This window comes from Triticum aestivum, chromosome 4D, assembly GCF_018294505.1.
Source record: "Triticum aestivum cultivar Chinese Spring chromosome 4D, IWGSC CS RefSeq v2.1, whole genome shotgun sequence".
Lineage (NCBI taxonomy): Eukaryota > Viridiplantae > Streptophyta > Magnoliopsida > Poales > Poaceae > Triticum > Triticum aestivum.
Window position 1 is genome coordinate 414,011,533 of NC_057805.1, and position 20,865 is coordinate 414,032,397.

Sequence of the window (20,865 nt, forward strand, 5' to 3'; positions counted from 1 at the left end):
TGATCAACTTTGTTAGTGGATTCCTTTTGATGAGCATGAGATGGATGAAACTAGAGGCACAACCTTCTGTACCCTCCTTTTACCTTCTGTTATTTAGTTGAAATGAAGCAAAAATAGTATTTTTCATGTCTGTTTTCTGAATTATTTGTGCAATATAAAAAATACCCCGAAAATAAAAGTTCTCCAAATGCCCTACCAATTTAATATGATTTTTCTGGAATATTTGAGAATATCTGGCACTGAGAACACAGCAGGGGGAGCAAGCACCTGGCCACGAGGGTCTAGGGCGCGCCCACCCCTATAGGGCGCGCCCCCTGCCTCGTGGGCCCACGATGACTCTCGTCCACTTATTCCTGCACCCACACACTTCTTCTTCCTCCCAAAAAAATCACCATCCAGCTCAAGCACGGGTTCTAGCTCATTTTGCTGCGATTTTCGATCTCCTTGCTCAAAGCACCTCTCACAAAACTGCTTTGGGAGATTGTTCCTTGGTATGTGACTCCTCCATTGGTCCAATTAGTTTTTGTTCTAGTGCTTTATTCATTGCAAATTTGTGCTGCCTAGGTGACCATGTTCTTGAGCTTGCATGTCAAATTTATATGGTTCCAAGTAGTTCTAATGCTTGATATAGTCTCTAGGCACTTGTAGGAGTAGTTGCTATCAATTTTGCTGAGCTTGGTTCACTTTTGTTTGAAGTTACTAAAAATTTCAGAATTTTTCAGAAAATAATGAATAGATTTTTGAGGGGCTCATCGAGCCGAAGCTCAAAGGAAAAGCAAAGTGAGGAAGCAGAGAGGCCCAAATATAATCTGCCTCGCACCGCAGAGGTTCGGCCGTGTGAATGGCCTTCCAATGATTTCTTGAGAGCAGCCGGGATTTATGATGATTTTAATGAATTGGCTGAGAATGCAGGCCTCACCGACTTCCTCCGCGACCAACACAAACAGTATCTCTTACTCACCAATACTTTTGTGCAAAACTTCTACTATTATCCTCAGGAATCACCTCCTTCAGTAGAGTTTCATTTATATGATGTGGTTAAGAAGATGTCACTATATGAGTTTTTCAAGGTTTGCAAAATACCTTTCGAGGGTAGTTTAGAGGAACCACATCGTAAAGATGTGGACGGGTTTATTGACACTATTACTGTAGGGGAAACTAGGAAGGTTTCCGATGCAAGAATCACCAGCATACATTTTCCTATTTTATGCTACTTTGCAATATTTGCTAGTTGTTGCTTCATTGGTCGCGGAAACTGTGGAAACCTTAGTGTTCCTGATATTATTATTTTGTTCCATGGTTTATTCTGTGATAATACTGTTAGTATGGGTGGAATTATTGCCAAACGGTTAAGTCTGAACCGTACAAAGGGACCCATCTTTGGAGGTGTCTATGCTTCACGCCTCGCTGCATATTATAACATACCTATTAGGCACTATGAGAAAGAAGAAAAATTGCTGCCCACTGTTTATTTAGATTATAAGAGTATGGTAGCACATGACTTTATTGTTAAGAATAGGGAAGGGGCGCTTAAATACAAATTGTTCTTTGATAAACATCACCCTGAGACTATTACCTTGCCTGCTCCTTCCTTGTTTGGTTTATCTGCAGGTCCGTATCTCGTTTCGCTGGCAGCCATTCACGCCTACCGGAACCCTACATCAGCCACAGAGCCGGAGCCGGAACCACAATTTGATCCTCCACGACAATCTAATTACCAGTGGGATCCGGAGATGATTGCCAACCAGTGGCAATCAGAGTCTTCTTCATCTCACTACGACACCAACTACAACTTTGGATATCCACCAGGCCATCCGTGGCAATAAACCAACTTAGGCCAAAAGCCTAAGCTTGGGGGAGTACGTATTTCTCACCGACATTACATTCATGTTCACACACTCATTGCTAGTTGTCGGTGCTCATACTCTTTCACTGTAATATCCATGCTAGTTTATTTTCCTTTTTCTTGCTTTCTTCTTGTGTGTTTGATAAACCTTAAGAAAAACCAAAAATTAGTAATAGCTTTTAGCTAGTTTACTTTCTTGCTGTAGTAGTAATAATTAAAAAGAAAACCCAAAAATATTTCCCGTTCTTCTTTTGCTTGTTGGGAGCTTTCCCGTGTAAATAGTTTTATTTCTTTTCTTTTCCTTGGGGGTCGATAGGAGAAGACCATAATTGAAATTGTTAAAGTGGCTCTTATATGCATTATTGTTGATTTAACTAAGAGCCCATTTTGCCTTGTCTTCTCCTATTTATTGAATGCTCGCAGATTCCAGCTTAGTCCAATGCACGTGCACTATTATTATTATTCACATCGTTCGGTCGTGCAAGTGAAAGGCAATTATGACGATATATGATGGACTGATTGAGATGAGAGAAGCTGGTATGAACTCGACCTCTCTTGTTTTTTTTAATATGATTAGTTCATCGTTCCTGATTCAGCCTATTATGAATAAACATGTTTGCAATGACAATTAGAGATTATAGTTACTTATGCCATGCTTGATTAGCTATGAGTTATAATGGTTTACCTTGCGTGCCAACATGCTATTAAAATGGTTGTGATGTGGTATGATGGGGTGGTATCCTCCTTTGAATGATTCAAGTGACTCGCCTTGGCACATGTTCACACATATAGTTGAAACAAATCAACATAGCCTTCACGATATTTATGTTCATGGTGGATTATATCCTACTCATGCTTGCACTTAATGTTTATTAATTTTAATGCATGTTCATGACTGTTGTCGCTCTCTAGTTGGTCGCTTCCCAGTCTTTTGCTAGCCTTCACTTGTACTAAGCGGGAATACTGCTTGTGCATCCAATCCCTTAAACCCCAAAGTTATTCCATATGATTCCACTATACCTTCCTATATGCGGTATCTACCTGCCGTTCCAAGTAAATTTGTATGTGCCAAACTCTAAACCTTCAAATGAAATTCTGTTTTGTATGCTCGAATAGCTCATGTATCAACTAGGGTTGTCCTTATCTTCCATGTTAGGCGGGTTATTCTCAAGAGGAGTGGACTCCGCTCCTCACTCACGAGAAAATGGCTGGTCACCGGGATGTCCAGTCCCATGCTTTATGCAAATCAAATCAAAATAATTGCAAACAAAACTCCCCCTGGGACTGTTGTTAGTTGGAGGCACTCGTTGTTTCAAGCAAGCCATGGATTGATGCTTGTGGTGGAGGGGGAGTATAAACTTTACCATTCTGTTTAGGAACCGCCTATAATGTGTGTAGCATGGAAGATATCGCCATCTCTTGGTTGTTATGTTGACAATGAAAGTATACCGCTCAAAATATTATTTATCTCTGCTTTAAAAATCGAGCTCTAGCACCTCTACAAATCCTTGCTTCCCTCTGCGAAGGGCCTATCTATTTACTTTTATGTTGAGTCATCACCCTCTTATTAAAAAGCACCAGCTGGAGAGCGCTGCTGTCATTTGCATCTATTACTATTAATTTATATTGGGTATGACTATGACTGGATCTCTTTTACCATGAATTACAATGTCTAGTCAGTCCTTGATCTTTAAAAGGTGCTCTGCATTTATGTTTTGCGGTCTCAGAAAGGGCTAGCGAGATACCATCTTGTTATATCATATTATGATTTTTTGAGAAAGTGTTGTCATCTGAGATTTATTATTATTGCTCGCTAGTTGATTATGCCATTGATATGAGTAAACATCAGAACTAAGAGTTATTGTAAATGTGGTTAGTCATAATCTTTGCTGAAAACTTGAATGCTGGCTTTACATATTTACAACAACAAGAGCAAACAAAGTTTGTAAAAGTTTTTCTTTATCACTTTCAGTTTATCAACTGAATTGCTTGAGGACAAGCAAATGTTTAAGCTTGGGGGAGTTGATACGTCTCCGTCATATCTACTTTTCCAAACACTTTTGCCCTTGTTTTGGACTCTAACTTGCATGATTTGAATGGAACTAACCCGAGCTGACGCTGTTTTCAGCAGAATTGCCATGGTGTTATTTATCCACGTCAGGGAGGCCTCCACCTGTCCACGAGGGTGGGGGCGCGCCTGCCCCCCTGGGCGCGCCCCCCTACCTCGTGGGCCCCCTGTTGCTCCACCGACCTCAACTCCAACTGCATATATTCATGTTCGGGGAGAAAAAAATCAAGGAGAAAGATTCATCGCGTTTTACGATACAGAGCCGCCGCCAAGCCCTAAAACCTCTCGGGAGGGCTGATCTGGAGTCCGTTCGGGGCTCCAGAGAGGGGAATCCGTCGCTGTCCTCATCATCAACCATCCTCCATCACCAATTTCATGATGCTCACCGCCGTGCGTGAGTAATTCCATCGTAGGCTTGCTGGACGGTGATGGGTTGGATGAGATTTATCATGTAATCGAGTTAGTTTTGTTAGGGTTTGATCCCTGTATCCACTATGTTCTGAGATTGATGTTGCTATGACTTTGATATGCTTAATGCTTGTCACTAGGGCCCGAGTGCCATGATTTCATATCTGAACCTATTATGTTTTCATGAATATATGTGAGTTCTTGATCCTATCTTGCAAGTCTATAGTCACCTACTATGTGTTATGATCCGGCAACCCCGAAGTGACAATAATCGGGACCACTCCCGGTGATGACCATAGTTTGAGGAGTTCATGTATTCACTATGTGTTAATGCTTTGGTCCGGTACTCTATTAAAAGGAGGCCTTAATATCCCTTAGTTTCCATTAGGACCCCGCTGCCACGGGAGGGTAGGACAAAAGATGTCATGCAAGTTCTTTTCCATAAGCACGTATGACTATATTCGGAATACATGCCTACATTACATTGATGAATTGGAGCTAGTTCTGTGTCACCCTATGTTATGACTGTTACATGATGAACCGCATCCGGCATAATTCTCCATCACCGATCCAATGCCTACGAGCTTTTCACATATTGTTCTCCGCTTATTTACTTTTCCGTTGCTACTGTTACAATCACTACAAAACCCAAAAATATTACTTTTGCTACCGTTACCGATACTTCCATACTACTTTGCTACTAAATACTTTGATGCAGATACTAAGTTATCCAGGTGTGGTTGAATTGACAACTCAACTGCTAATACTTGAGAATATTCTTTGGCTCCCCTTGTGTCGAATCAATAAATTTGGGTTGAATACTCTACCCTTGAAAACTGTTGCGATCCTCTATACTTGTGGGTTATCAGCCAGCTGCATCGTCTGATTGTACAGCAGCGCTGGTCGCTCTGGCGCCAAATACTACGACCAGAATAGCTTCTCCATCGCGTTCCCGTCTTGGGCCCAGAAATATTGGGCGACATCAGCAGCACTCCTTGGGAGATCCGCGAAAGCGTCTGGAGCACTCCACAGTCAATTTAGCAAAGCATATCTTCGACCGCCGAATATACTCTGTAAAAGAAAAGGCTTACCAGCCGCTATCTGTCCGGCTTGCTTGATCTCCTCGCGAGCAGCCCGGGACTCAGACCGCGCCTCCTTCGCGGCCTGAAGAGCCTTGGCCAGATCGGCCGCTTGGGCCTTGTTACTCTCCTCCAAGGACTCTCACTTGGTGGCGGCCTCCTGGAGCGCTTTCTCTACTTCGGTCACCCTCGCCTCATACTTAAGGCAGGAGGCCTTTTCGGCATCCACATATGCAGCCGCCTTCTCTGCGGCTGCTTTGCTTACCCTCGCCTCCTCCTTGGCTTCGGAGAGGGTGCTCTTCAGGGCCTCGACCTCGGTTGTGTTGCCTGCAATCATTTACATAGCATCACAAGTGCCATGATAAGAGCTTAAACTCTGAGTTTTTCATCATAATTCAGGCTTGCAAGGGGTCTTTTTAAAAGCGTACCTTGGGTCTCATCGAACCACTTGTTAATGCGGTCGATCTCCTCACCGCTAGCTTCAGTTTTCACTGGAGCTCAGACACTTCAGCATCCTTGGCTGAAGCTGCTAGCAGTGAAGCCTGTTTATCAACATAGACAAGTATGTTATCTCCGAAGTATTTGATTCTATGTTCGGCCCTTTTTCCAATAAACCGAACAGAGTCTCAGGGGCTATTATCTACACACGGGCATATTCTTCACACACACAAAAGCAACTAAGGATATTACATCACATACCTCAAAGCCTGTTAGCAGGCTAGTGAACGCTTCATTCAGACCACTTTTGGTGGACTGAACCTTTTCAACCACCATACCCATCAGGGCGCGGTGTTCATCCACGATGGAAGCACGGTGAAGTGCTTCCCTCAATGTATCCGGCGCCTCCAGATTAAGGGAGGTCGTCGGTGGAATCGGCACTCCCCCCTCTTTCGAAGGGGGCTGCTCGCTCGGGTCCGGAGCCGTGTGGGACTTCGGAGCAGTATTCGGCTGGGAGGGCAGACTGGTCAAGGCCCCCGCCGTCAGTCTCCATGGGGATCACGCCCCCCGTGTTTTCGGCCGCCGAGGCATTGCCCTCTGGCACCATTTCAGCGGCCCTCCGCACCTCTCCCTGGCCCGAAGAGGTCCTTTGCGATAACACCTCGGTGTCATCCGTGGCATGTGGCGGGGAGGCTTGTGGAGGCGACTCGCTCTCCATCATGTCCGGTGACAAAGAATTCCCCGAAGACAATGATTGTTGGGGGAGATCACGGGCCGGACTAGAAAACATAGATGATATATCACCCTACAATTTATAAAAAGCCGGATATATGCATTATCTTTGAATACTTACGATTCGGCCAGGGGCTTCGGCCTGGGGTTCCATTCGGGGACGGCTTCGACGTCCGATTCCGAATCATCCGAAAGGGAGAGTTTCCCCTTCTTGGACGCCTCCGCCTCTAGGTCTGCGGAAGCCCCCCTCTTCTTCTTTCCTCCCTTAAGGGGAGAATTGCTCTCCTCCTCTTCCTCTTCGTCTTTGTCTCCCTCGTGGGAGGAGGGAGCTTCGGTATCTTCGGACGTTATGTCCGAAGTACCTTTACGACGAAGGCCACTTTTGGCCACTTTGCCCTTCTTCTTGGCCTTCTTCTCCGGCGCCTGGTATGGCGCCGGAACTAGCATCTTCGTCAAAAGAGGAATAGCTAGATCTTCGGGCAGTGGAGCCGGACATCGGATCCGCTCCGCCTTCTTGGTCCAGCCCTGAAGAATAAGGGAAAGGCTTAGTACGCTCCTTGGATCTACAAGTTGAGGATATGTTTGGAAATCTTAAAAACTTACTCGAGTAGCCGGATGAGCGCGGTCGAGGCCGAGGTCTTCGGTCGTTTTCGGCCACGACTTCTGGGCCTTGAAAAGCAGCTTCCATATGTCTTCGTGTGTTGTGTCGAAGAACCGCTGCAAGGTCCGGGGACTGGCCGGATCAAACTCCCACATATGGAGAGTCCGGCGCTGGCAGGGGAGAATCCGGTGAAAAAGCATCACTTGGATCACATTGGCAAGGGTGGTGTTCTTCTCTATCATGCTTTGGACCCGCTTCTGCAGTGTCGTCACCTCATCGGACGATGCCCAGTCCAAGCCCTTTTTGATCCATGATATACGCCACATTGGATGACCGGATTTGAATTCAAGAGTGGCGGCCCACGTGGTGTCACGGGGTTCCGTGATGTAGAACCACTCCTGTTTCCATCCCTTCACGATTTCTACGAAGGTGCCCTTTGGCCAGGTGACGTTAGGGAGTTTACTCACCATATTACCGCCACACTCTGCGTGTTGGCCCTCGACCACTTTCGGCTTCACATTGAAGACCTTGAGCCATAGGCTGAAGTGGGGGGAATGCGGAGGAATGCCTCACACACGACGATGAATGCCGAGATGTTGAGGAAGGAATTCGGGGCTAGATCGTGGAAATCTAGCCCGTAATAGAACATGAGCCCGCGGACGAAGGGGTGGAGAGGAAACCCTAGCCCGCGAAGAAAGTGGGGATGAATACTACCCTTTCATTGGGCTCCGGGGTGGGAATGATCTGCTTCTTGGCGGGGAGCCGATGGGCGATTTCTTTGGCTAAGTACCCCACTTCCCGGAGTTCCTTGATGTTCCTCTCCGTGAAGGAGGAGGCCATCCACTTGCCCTGCACTCCAAATCCGGACATGGCTGGAGTAGTTGGTGGCGAGGGGAAAGTTTGAGACTTGGGCGCTGGAGCTCGAGGGCAGATGGGCTGAGGAGGAAGAAGGCGTGGGGTAAAAAGATGGATCCTTATCTTCTTATAAAGGCAGTGAATGTCGAGCGTCCCCCCACGATCCTTAAAACTCGCCTATTCCCAAGGGGTCGTGTAAACGGCACGGTTGGATTATCCAAACCCATATTGATGAGAATCCTGTAATAAGGGGACACGATCTCTGCTTTGACACGACGTGTCAATGAAGACCGCGCCTCGAAACGCGAAGCGGGAGGTTGAAAAACAGTTCGAATGATAATAAAGCCGGAATACAATGCCTCGCCGGAAAAGCTGTCAGAAGACATAACCTGTCTTTTGTTTAAGTATTATGCCCTTGTGGTTCAGGGTTGTAGCTATTATACAGCGCCGGATATAGTTCTTTTGATCAACTACTTTGAGGTGTTCAGAGGAGGAACCCGCCTTGCAATGCCGAAGACAATCTGCGTGCGGACACATCATCATTGAAGCCTGGTTCAGGGGCTACTGACGGAGTCCTGGATTAGGGGGTCCCCGGGCGTCCGGGCTATGTGACGTGGGCCGGACTAGTGGGCCGTGAAGATACAAGATAGAAGGCCCTCCCCCGTGTTCGGATGGGACTCTCCTTGGCATGGAAGGCAAGCTTGGCGTTCGGATATGAAGATTCCTTTCTCTGTAAACCGACTTTGTACAACCCTAGGCCCATCCGGTGTTTATATAAACCGGAGGGTTTAGTCCATAGAGGCAACGACAAACACTCAGGCTAGACATCTAGGGTTAAGCCATTACGATCTCGAGGTAGATCGACTCTTGTAACCCCTATACTCATCAAAGTCAATCAAGCAAGAAGGAGGGTATTACCTCCATCAAGAGGGCCCGAACCTGGGTAAACATCGTGTCCCCTGCCTCCTGTTACCTTCGATCCTCAGACACACAGTTCGGGACCCCCTACCCGAGATCGGCCAATTTTGACACCGACAGCCACCAAGGAGGAACCCTCCTTGGTGCACTAGCCAAGGGAGGGGAGGAGGAATCCCCCCCTCCAATTCGGCCTCCCCTATAGGAAAGGGGGGCACCTCCACTTGGGACCTTGTCGTCCAAGTTGCCTTCCACTACTTGGCCTTTAAAGGCCCGTTGATATTAAATTAAATATAAAAGCCTCCAAACAATTACTAGAGCCTTTTATTATTTAACACATCCATAAGCATTTTCCACCTATATATTATTTATCGGCAATACCCGGCATTACCCGATAAACTCAGAAATCCTTCCGATGACCCCAAAGTTCATCATACGGTAAGAAATGACTATGATGCTCTCATGGTCTAGGGAACTAGAATACATGCTAACACTCTGCATCATAACAATTGATTTGTGGCGATATCACCTCAAAGTATAACAAATAAGTTTGGGTCGATTCAATATGATCGTTCTTATAATGTCATACTCTCAATGTTGTTTTAGGACTATCGTTACACTTAATGATATCCTAAGATTCGGAAAATGTGATCACCAACAACACTTGAGCTAGTCTTAGAAGCGAGACTAGGAATATTATTTTATCGTTTGTCGTTCTACACGTGCATATGAGTTTTCCACTAAATCGCATATTCCAGGATCATAGCAGTTATAGCATAGAATATAAACTCTTAGTTACGAACAAAGAAATATAAAAATACAATATTACTGCCTCTACGACATACTTGCAACAGACTTCCACTTGCACTAGAGTCAATAATCTAGTTAGCACATTTTCCTTTACACCAATGGCAATCATGTGTTTGTTCATACTTTACTTGTGGTATAGCCTTCGTCCTATCAGATCTTTACAACTTCGGATCTGCGTGTATCATTTGCATTTCTATGCATATGTAATGCTTTCACAAGAATTCATAATTTGTGTAAAACTGGCTTTGTATATATTGAGTCGCTGGTAGGACCTTGGATTCCTTAGACCAAGCCTGTGGAATCACTATTGAGAACAGTGTTCCATTGAAACAATCATCTAGAAACCAAACCAAGCTCATAATGAACTTTTGATTCATCACCCTTCATTGTTTTTTCAAAGCGACAATATACTCAGCCTTCCGTTATAGAATTCACCATAGTAACTTTATTGGGCCAATTCCAACTTACTGTGCAACCATAAACTTTTAGTTTGAAATCGAAAAATTGCTTGGAGCGTATATGAAGATTTTATCAATGTACTACTTACAATGAGCATGTAACTCCTTACAACAATCTCTTCATTTTCTCCGTATGCGAGAAACATGTCGTCAATACTTAGCGACATTTTCATTATTGTCCTATGATCAAAAATTTGAACATTCTGGTAATTTTACTCACAGCTAACTTGGAGTACTGGACATATCTGGTTGTTTACATACCATAGAATACAAGTGTGATTCAAATCATATTTCGCTTATTAGTATTTCAGGATACCGATTCTTGCTTAGAACTCCTTCCATGTGACTTTGACAAAAACTTTTCTTGGTGTTTCATACTAAACTATTTTAGTATCTTGTCAATATGTATTTTGGATAAGCCTGATTAGACAGTACTATCTCCATAGGTCATTATGCCTAATACCAAGCCTATATTGCCTAAGTACTTTACTGAAAAACTAGTTTCAATAAAGTCTTAATTCGTGTCAAGAAATTTATATAATTTCCAATCAACAATGTGTCATGCACACATAGTGTTCAGAAATATTATCATGCTCCCACTTACTTTTTTGTAAAAGCATCTTTGCTTCTATCGATGGAATAATATTATTTGATCATCAAAACAAAGATTCCAGCTCCATTATGCTTGCTTCAGTCCATTATAGGATCTTTCGAAGTTTGCACACTTACTAGCATCATACGGATGACAAAATTACCTCAGACTATATCATATATATACAACCTTGGTTCTATTTCCATCTCATGGGAATCCTTTTGACATCTATCTTTTATATCTCATAATTGAAATATTTAGTAATTGCTAGTTTAACCTGAATTGACTCTAAGTATTGCTACAATCTCATCATAATAAACTCCTTGATCTTGTCACAAACTATTTGTAACAAGTCAATCATTATAAAACATTTTTATCTTTGTCAGTTTTATAGATCCATTACTATTCTTTAAACTCTAAGTATTCCGAAGGGTTCATCAAGTTCTATGCTTGAATTATGTGTATGTATACTATCTCGGATTATGTTGGCATATAGCAATCTCCGGAGTCAGGGCCCATCAGCACTTCTTTGTGTATTATTAGTTCATTGTTTGTTCAATAATATTTTGTTTGCACACCACAAATGTCTACACGAATTTGCTCAACCTATATAGTTCAGCTGCAAGTTCGATCGAAGTCTCTATATCTTATGTAGAGGCTTTCGTATAAGTCGTAGTAGGAAATTTTAGAATTACTTCCAGTGTTTCTTTTCTTTGACCTGATCATGAAGATTATGCAATCTTATCGAGTTGGACTGTCCTCCCACTCACTCTTTTGCAGAAAACATTTTCTTCAAATTTCCGAACTCTGTGGCAAAACACTTTGCCTTGGCGTAGTGATAGAGGAATATCCATTTGGGATAACCTACAAAGTAGCACTTATTTCAAGAAATTTGATGGTGCTCTTTTCAGTGTAAAAGCCACAATCTCTAAAGCATCGCATTAAAAAGTTTATTGGTGAAATAATCAATGTCATCTTTGATCTCACCATGCCATATTCCTTGGATTGACTGTGTGGGATATACATACGAAGGGAAACATTCCTTTGGGAATCACTATGTGGGATGTACCTACGAACGGAAATGATTGGGCTTGTATAATTGTATGCGATGGCTAGCCCGCTCGCAAACGAGCTCATTTTGTGCAGCGTGTGTGACCAAAGGGCCTATCCCCGATGATTTCTGGATCGTGTGGGAAGGACCCCCTATCACCCACACTAGCAAGGTGACGGTTTAAAATGTTGTCGCGGAAAGGGGTTAAAAATGTTTGTATAGCAGCTCGCTGTACGAGTGTAGGATCAACTAGAACTAGAACTGGATGAACTAGAGGAGGCTCCAAAACTTGTGTATACCAAATGGCAAATCCTCTAGTATATATAGGTTAGACAAGGGAGGAGAGGAGTAATCCTCCCCCACTCCAATTCGGCCTCCCCTATAGGAATGGGGGGCGCCACCTCCACTTGGGCCCTTGTGGCCCAAGTTGCCTTCCACTACTTGGCCTTTTAAGGCCCGTTCATACTAAATTGAATATAAAAGCCTCCTAATAATTACTAGAGCCTTTTATTATTAATTTAACACCTCCTGAAAATTTTCCACCTATATATTATTTATCGGTAAACCCAGTATTACCCGATAAACTCCAAAACCCTTATGGTGACCCCGAAATGCTTCCAGTTCCTCTCGAAACTATTTCAAATATTAATGAAACAATTCCACAAATAAATCCTTGATATTCTTGTCCTACTAACACTCAGCAAATTGTGATTACCTTAAGCTTGTGACCGCATAGGTCCGGTAAAACACAGACATGAACGAAACCCCTACGTTCACTGACCGATAGCGGAACCATGGACGTCAATCCCTATGATTACACGAATGCCATTCGAGTGAACCTTTGGTTATCATGTGATGTTCCCTTTGCTTCCCGATACTTTACAAAGCCCGAGGTGAGATGTGTCGGTATCCTCTTGAGTCATACACATGCTCACTATACCGGTCTCCTAGTTGCCGGTTTTGTTCTTCTTTCTCGCTGACGTGTTCCGACATCCATGTGATGTGGTCACCTTTGTCCGGAAAACATGATCACCAAAAACAATTGAGCTAGTCTTAGAAGCGAGACTAGGAATCTTATTTTACCGTTTATCATTCTACACGTGCATATGAGTTTTCCACTGAATTGCATATTCCAGGATCATAGCAGTTATAGCATAGAATATAAGCTCTTAATTATGATTAGAGAATTATAATAATACAATACTATTGCCTCTAGGGCATACTTCCAACAGATACAATTACACTATACATGCTATGGTAAAGTCGGCTCGGCTCGGAGGGCACCCGCGAGTGATTCACTATTGGCGGAATGACAGGGCAGGCGGAGACCGTTCGAAGAGGTGGGCCTGGGCCCTAGTCGGCGTCTGTGGTATTTAATAACACGCTTAACGAGATTTGGGTATTTGATCTGAGATTACGACTGGCATATACGCACTAACCACCGCGCGGGATAATGGTTATGGGGCCCTTGGCGTCGTTAGTTCCTCCTGAAAGTCGTGTCAGATGTCATAGTTCAGAAATGCGGGTTGGTTGGGGTGAGAGGGAACTGCCTATTGTGTATACAGAGATGGGCTTGGTCCCCGACCTGTCTCGACACGTGCAGCAGCAGATTGGGTGAGCGGCCGAACAACCCTTTCACGCTTAGGATGTAGACCAGAGGATGACCTTTCTGGAGAGCCTAGGTAGGGCTTCGACGTGTCGATTATCAGAGGCCGGGCATTACCTAGAAAAATGTGTTCGGCTAGAGGTAGTCGAGTGTATTGGGAAATGTGGTGCACCCTTGCAGAGAAGTTAAACTATTCAAATAGTCATGTCCACGGTAACAGAACGACTTCGAGTTGTATCTTGATCTCTTACAACTAAAACCGGATACTTGATAAAAACACACCCAGATAACAGACAGGAATACCCGGAGATCGCTTTCTCACACGAAGACGAGGGAAGGATCTCTGTGTAGGTTGTTGCTATATGTATGTGCAAGTTAATATCATATACGCTCCTCTCTTCTATTGCTGCAACATGCCGATAGTTTTCATTAAGTTGAGCTTCTCCCCCTTATTCTAACATTTATGCAGTATAGTCCAAAGATATAGACCTATTCCTTTGATACTAATGCATATCTAACATAGTTCTGACGTAAGTCTTGCGAGTACTTTGGATGAGTACTCGCCGTTGGTTTAGTATTCTTTTCATTCAACTCGAGCGCTGCAACAGCTGGTAGCACCGCGGATGTAGGGTATCCCAATGGTGCTTACTACGTGGAGACCGACGTCGACGAGTAGTTTGGAGGTCCCAGGCAGGAGGCATGCGCCTTTTTGATCTAGTGTTGTTGTTTTGCTCAGCCTTCTTAAGATAAAACTTGTTTCACTCGTCTGTACCCAGACTTAACTTATTATCTGTACAGATGTATTTTAGGTCCTCGTGATCCTAGTTTGTAATATAAAGATTCATGTTTAAATTTGTGTCGTAGAATTGTGTTGTTGTATTAACGTGAGTTACTGTTCGTGGTCGTGCATGATGCATGTATGATTAGTGCATTATTATAAACGATGCGTCACATTAGTGGAAGTACCACCGAAGCGATACTACCGCCAGGGATAAGCGCTACTACCGCTAATTACCAACAGGCATACAGAGAACTCGACGGAAGTACCAGAGGTACTATAGAGACAGTATCGCACTAAGCGGTACTACTACTCGAGCGAGCAGTACTTTCGCGAATTAACTTCTTCCTAACAAAGAGAGCGGCGATAGTTCACGCAATACTATCAGCAAAAGTACCGCCTAAGCGGTACTACCGTGGTAGCAAGCGGTACTATCGCTAAACCGCCACTTGGTAGAACCAGGCACAACAGAACGCTCCAAAGGCTAGGAAGGCCGTGCATTTAGTTTGCGTACGTGTTGATTCCACCCATACCTTTCAATGCGAACCCCTCTTAGGGCCATTTCTTTTGGTGGCTATTTTGGGCTTGTAGAATAAACTACCCCCTACCCAGCTTATTATAGAAGCCCAACCAAAATTATTTTGTTAGAAGCCTACTAGTCAAGTCTTAATTAGTAGACTTCTAAAAAATATTTTTTGTTGGGATTTTAGAATAAGCTGGGTAGGGGACAACTTATTCTAGAAGCCAGCAAAAGAACTTGCCCGTAATAGTACGATTTTCCTATGACTCAAATCAAACGAAAAGAAACGCTGGAAATAAACCATCTTTGCTCTTTCTATCACCATGGGAAATAAACCGTCTTGTATCATACTCCCTCCGTCCCAAAATTCTTGTCTTAAATTTGTCTAAATGCGAGTGCATCAAGTCACGTTTTAGTATTAGATACATTCGTATCTAGACAAATATAAGACAAGAATTTTGGGACGAGGGAGTATATAATAATATCTGAAATGCTTGATGCACACGATAAGTCCGTAAAGCGCATTGTCATCAACACAAAAACCAACTAGAGAGGGATATGCCCTAACAACAACAAACCAAATAATTATCAATAAATTCACGCCCCATATACCTATCTTTGGTAAAACCTGATACCTATCTTTGGTAACCCAATAAATAGCAATAAACTCACGCCTCATATGAGCAAAATATAAATATCAATCAATCTATTATATTTGGTAACCCAATAAGTCATATTAATCATGGACACATGCCTATTTTATCGGTTTTAAAAAAATAGCTAAAAATCTATACTCTACAACCAATACACAATCTTAATTTTTTTTCTTATTTGCTTTGCATCAAGATTTGCGTTGTATGATCATCTGATCATGTTAAAAAAATATTTGGCCTCATGGCAACGCACGGGCACTGGGCACATAGCTAGTTTAATGGGGGGGAAACTAGAGAACGATGACTACGAAAACTAAAAAAAATGTTGTAATAAGACAATTTCCACAAAATTATGCAGATATCCCGTGAAACGGCTTTTACGGAAAGCTTTTCAAGGGAGCTTGCTGGAGTTGCTGACTCGCTCAACAGTTACCATTGCTTGGAATTGGAAGGTGGCTCGGCGAGGTTGCGCTTGCGCGGGTCGGGCACGAGATCCGGCGGATCTCCCTCGTGCCGAAGCTGAAACGGAAGGCAATAAAAAATGAACAGAGACGGCATCCCGGTCCCCGCCGGGCGGCCGGCTCGGCCGTCCTGCCGTTCGTCGCTACGGTCGAGCCAAACGGGCGCCTCGAGATCTGCTCCTTCCCGCCTCTCCCGGGTCAGAAGTCGGAGCTGGCTTCATCCCCATTCCCCGGAATCAATTCCTTCCCGTTCGGACCTGGCTGCACCCCCGCTCCAAATCCCAAACCCCACGCGATCGCGCGCCCAATTACTCGAGGCGATCCCTCGTTGACCCTCCCCAGCGTCCAGATCCGGCGACTGCCGTCTCAAAAGCATCACCCCAACCCCTCGATAAATCGCCACGCCACCGCTCAGTCGACAGCATCCCACCGCTCTTCGCTCGACCCCTCCACCCGCTCTCCCTCCTCGACCGCCGGCGGATCCGTCCAGGAGCGGATCATGTGACTTCGACCACAAACGAAGGTGAGCCGCCTCCGGCGAGGTTCTCTTCCCGTCCCCGTCCCCCTCTCTATATCTCAAACTCGATCTTGGCTGGTGGTTACAGTCGCGACGTGTTCCGCTTCGCCACGAAGCCGCTGAAAACTGTAGTGGATATTCCGTGGTCCTGGCCGGCGGCTTGGTTCCACCCACCTAACGATCTCCAGTTCCTCCTCTCCGAATCATTTGATGCCATTGCTTCCGTCACATGGATGCATGTTTCAGCGGCTATCTCCAGCGCTTCAATCTTAATCATGGCGCGTCGCAGCAGTCGGTTGAGCTGGCTCGATCGCGAGGCCCTCATCAGCAGCTAGCGAGTGCAGGGGAACACCCCGTGTGCCCGCAGCCACTTTTTTAACTTGCGTCTTGGAGGCATAGGGGCGGGGCTGTCACGTCGCGGTAGTTGAGGGGCATCTCTTCTTCCAGTTGAGTTCGCCTCTCCCCACAGGCTGCGCGGGGTGGGGGAAAGAAGCTTCCCTGTCTTCCTGAGGTAATGCGTCGCTATGCTAATTTTGTTTCCTTGTGGGCAACTGGCTTGCACGTTGCATAATTGCGACCCCGTCTTGCTTGACCTGGCCAAACCGCTTAGGTGTTGTGCTGAATTTTCTTACAAAATTCTCCGATCGATTGCCATTGGCTGATGCGCTTGTGACGTGCTCCTACCATGTTTGACTCACATGCCGAACATGGCCGTCGTGGGCAAATGGATCGTTCCGTGTGGCCACCTTATATGAGAGCTTATTAGCTGATTGGCCTTAGCTAGGTGGTTGTTGGCTTGTTGCATACTGGTCTTCGTTCCTCCTTTGCCACCTTAAGCCCTGACCATCGGCTTTGTTTAAAAGGATACATGCTTCGTTGCTAGAGCGCTTGCTGTTGTTGGATTTGGGCTCGGGATCATGGCTCCTGCTCGGGTTGGCCGGTTCCAGGTATTGCTTCTTCTTCGCTTGGTTTTTCTTCAGTTCTGATGAAATTGTTTCTTGGTTGGCATGGTTGATATGCTACTAGATCTTTCATGAAGTGTTTCTTTCTTGGTGCTGCTATTGTTTCCTCTCCTTCCTTTGACCCTTTTCTTGGGAGCTGAAACCTGTTTTTACTACTTGTCTGTTTCCTTTCTTGGTTTCGGGCCTTGACCTGCTCGAGTCTTTACCATGATTAACCTCAAAAGTTTGCTGAAGATCAAAGGAGAACATATGGAGGTGCATAGTCAGCACAAATAGATCATTGTCTAAGGAGTAGTTTTGTACTTTATAGAAATATATAAGAGGATGATTGTTTGCTAGAGATGATTCTAGGAAGTGCACGGGTACTTGTCCTGTCTGTAAAGTTTCTCCATACTTGTCAGGGACATTCAATCAGCACCTTTTTTCTTGGGTCTGGAAAATCAGCTTTGGTTGCTTGCACCTTATATATATGGATCATGCCTTTGAACTATTTTTTTTCTCTGAAATACATGCCGCTCGTACATAGGTGCTTCCTCGTAGAGAGATTCTTCGTTCAAAGTCAATGCTAGCTAAAATTCAGCCAAAATATGTCGATTGTCTTCAGATACATGATTTACTGGGTTTTAGAAGTAAAGCAGATGATTATGTTCATGAGAACTACTATGTTAACTTACCTTGTACTCCCTTCGTAAACTAATATAAGAGCGTTTGAAACACTACTTTAGTGATCTAAACACTCTTATATTAGTTTACAGAGGGAGTACAAATTATGTGTAGAATCTGATTCAAGACCCAGATCCAGCGGCAGGGTAGAGTATAGGGGGAGTAATGAAGGTGTAACCATATATTTGCAGTTGCTACATCAGTATATGACATTGAACTGTCTGGGACTTCTCCAATTGCTTTTTGCATGACTTTCATAGTTAATAAATCTATTTTAAATGGTTGCAGATGTCTAATCTCTCAGAGCCCTCAAAAGAAGATGGTTCAGTCGAGAAAACTGGAGCTTGGAATAACACATGGAGCACTCTTATGCGCCACGCTTCAGTCTATGGTGTGGCTGCTGGTTATTGCCTGTCAGCATCTCTGCTCTCCATTATCAACAAATGGGCAATCATGAAGTTTCCCTACCCTGGAGCACTGACAGCTTTACAGTACCTCACTAGTGTTGCTGGAGTTCTCCTGTGTGGACAGCTAAAGCTTATTGAGCCTGATAGGCTGAATTTGAGGACCATGTGGAAGTTCTTACCTGCTGCTGTTATGTTCTACATCTCAATCTTCACAAACAGCGAGCTCCTGATGCATGCCAATGTGGACACTTTCATCGTGTTTCGGTCTGCTGTGCCGATATTTGTGGCCATTGGGGAGACACTTTACCTTCACCAACCATGCCCATCATTCAAGACATGGCTCTCACTTTCCACTATACTTGGTGGAAGTGTGATATATGTTTTCACAGATAACCAGTTCACCCTGACTGCTTACAGCTGGGCAATAGCCTATCTAGCGAGCATGTCTATTGACTTCGTGTACATCAAACACGTCGTCATGACCATCGGGTTGAACACATGGGGCCTTGTGCTCTACAACAACCTTGAGGCTCTGCTCTTGTTCCCCCTTGAGCTCCTTATAATGGGAGAGTTTAATCAGATGAAGGTGGACAGCTCCAAGATGACAACAAACTGGCTATCGTTCGACGTGGTCCTTCCTGTTGCTCTGTCATGCCTGTTCGGGTTATCAATATCCTTCTTTGGATTCTCCTGCAGACGGGCCATCTCTGCTACTGGATTTACGGTGCTCGGTATAGTGAACAAGCTCCTGACCGTCGTGATCAATCTGCTTATCTGGGACAAGCATGCGTCCCTTGTGGGGACAATTGGGCTCTTGATATGCATGTCTGGTGGTGTTCTCTACCAGCAATCGACCACAAAGCCCAAGGTGCCCAAGATCGAGCCAAAGGAAGAGGACGATGAAGAGGGGCAGAATTTGCTGCAGGTTCAGCCCGGGCATGAGAGCAACTCAAGTCAAAAGCATTCCTCCTGATAAGCTTACTTTACCTTCCCTCGACAACCCATTCGTGGTATATCTCAGATGAGGAATCTTGAACATGCTGTAGAACATCGGTGTTTCAAGAGAAACTAAATTTCATTCTACAATATCTTTGTTATATTATACTGTTTTTCATTGGTTAGACAGGATTGTGGTGGTGGTGGTGTAGGGTACCAGACACCTCAACATACCAGGGTCGAATCCCCTGTATACTGAACCATGTATTCTATTTACCAAATTCCAGAAATACAATGGATGTACTTATTCGCTTCGCGGCATAAGTTTTTTCTTTTCCTTTGTGGGTGAAGGAAATTTTGTCTGACATCATCAGTACTAGTCATGGTTCATGAATAGGTAGACATACTCTGACGCCTTATGCAAGTCTGAAACTTTTGATTTTGTTAGTCTTGTTGGTTAGCCAGTTATATTGTACCTCCTCCGTTTGGGTGTAAAAGGTCTGCACATATTAGTTATAAGTATATAGTAGTACTGTAGTAACTAATATTTTGTTGATCAGTTGTTTTTTCTAGAAAACGCACAGGCTATGTGTGTCATTTGTACCAAGACAGAATAGAGTATTTACAAGACAAATGGGATATAGGGTGAATGAACGGCGAAAGCCCATAGGATTTTGACATAGTTCCTCGCAAATGTCGGCAAGAGCAGTGTCCGCCCTGGTTCTGTAGATGGCAACCTGTCGGCTGCTAGCCACCTTGTCAAAAAGTTGCACATTTTGCTCGAGCCAAATGTTATACAGTACATAGATAGAGGACTGCCATGAGGTTGAACTTGACCTGTCATCTCATTAACTGCTATCCCTGCTTAACATGTCGGAACCTAATCAGTTTGAGAAGACTAAGAAGAGTCACTCCATCAAAAGGGTGGCCGCATGCATCGTCCAGATGCAGAGGCCGGGGGTTTATCCTCCTTTTCCAAAAAATTCAAAAGGGTGATAGATCGTTTCCGGTCGTTGACAACACAGTGGACAATGCGGTTGGCGCTGCAGCCCTCCACATTGAAGCCTATTGCATGTCCAACATGGGTCACGAAGGGCAAGCCAGGCGAAAAGCTTCGCTTGGAGATGGGCTCGCAAAGACAAAAGTCTAAACCGCTTGCGTGAGATGCACACACCTTCCACAAATTAAATACGGAGTACGAAGTACTGTAGCACTTAGGGTATGTTTGGTTATCTACATCATTTTTTGGCATGGCTGAGCTAATGCAGGCTCTAAACCATGTTCTGCAGTTTGTTTGATTGCAAAACCTCATACTGCATTAAAGTGGAAACACTAGCATGCTGTTTGGTTACATGTCAGCTCTCCCCCAAATTACATCTGTTTGGTTACATACGTGTCAATGGTTTAATCCCACCTCTTCAATATTCCGGTTACATAAGTGTTTGGCAGCCCGCTATGGAGAACAATAGAGCGATGACTACAAGTTGATAGGGATAAATGTGCCGAGGA

At 44.4% G+C, this 20,865-nt stretch overlaps 1 protein-coding gene across 4 annotated transcripts; it reads left to right on the forward strand.

Moving 5' to 3' along the window:
• Window positions 1–16,004: 16,004 nt before the first annotated feature.
• LOC123098243 (GDP-mannose transporter GONST3) lies at window positions 16,005–19,663 on the forward strand. Of its 4 annotated transcripts, none has more exons than XM_044520180.1 (3): window positions 16,006–16,394; window positions 17,252–17,335; window positions 18,302–19,663. In XM_044520180.1, exons 2-3 carry the CDS (start codon window positions 17,306–17,308, stop codon window positions 19,391–19,393), a joined length of 1,122 nt encoding a protein of 373 aa, XP_044376115.1. In that variant the 5' UTR covers window positions 16,006–16,394; window positions 17,252–17,305; the 3' UTR covers window positions 19,394–19,663. The 4 variants fall into 4 exon arrangements, with proteins under 4 accessions (XP_044376117.1, XP_044376115.1, XP_044376118.1 ...); XM_044520181.1 differs by lacking the exon at window positions 16,006–16,394 and adding an exon at window positions 16,797–16,899; XM_044520182.1 differs by lacking the exon at window positions 17,252–17,335 and having other exon boundaries at window positions 16,005–16,394.
• Window positions 19,664–20,865: the final 1,202 nt, after the last annotated feature.

Excerpts from the sequence above, each read along its gene's own strand:
- LOC123098243 (XM_044520180.1), top strand. The coding sequence starts at position 17,306 with ATGGCTCCTGCTCGGGTTGGCCGGTTCCAG. Across the intron at positions 17,336-18,301 it reads CTCGGGTTGGCCGGTTCCAG|ATGTCTAATCTCTCAGAGCC; the intron begins GTATTGCTTCTT and ends AAATGGTTGCAG.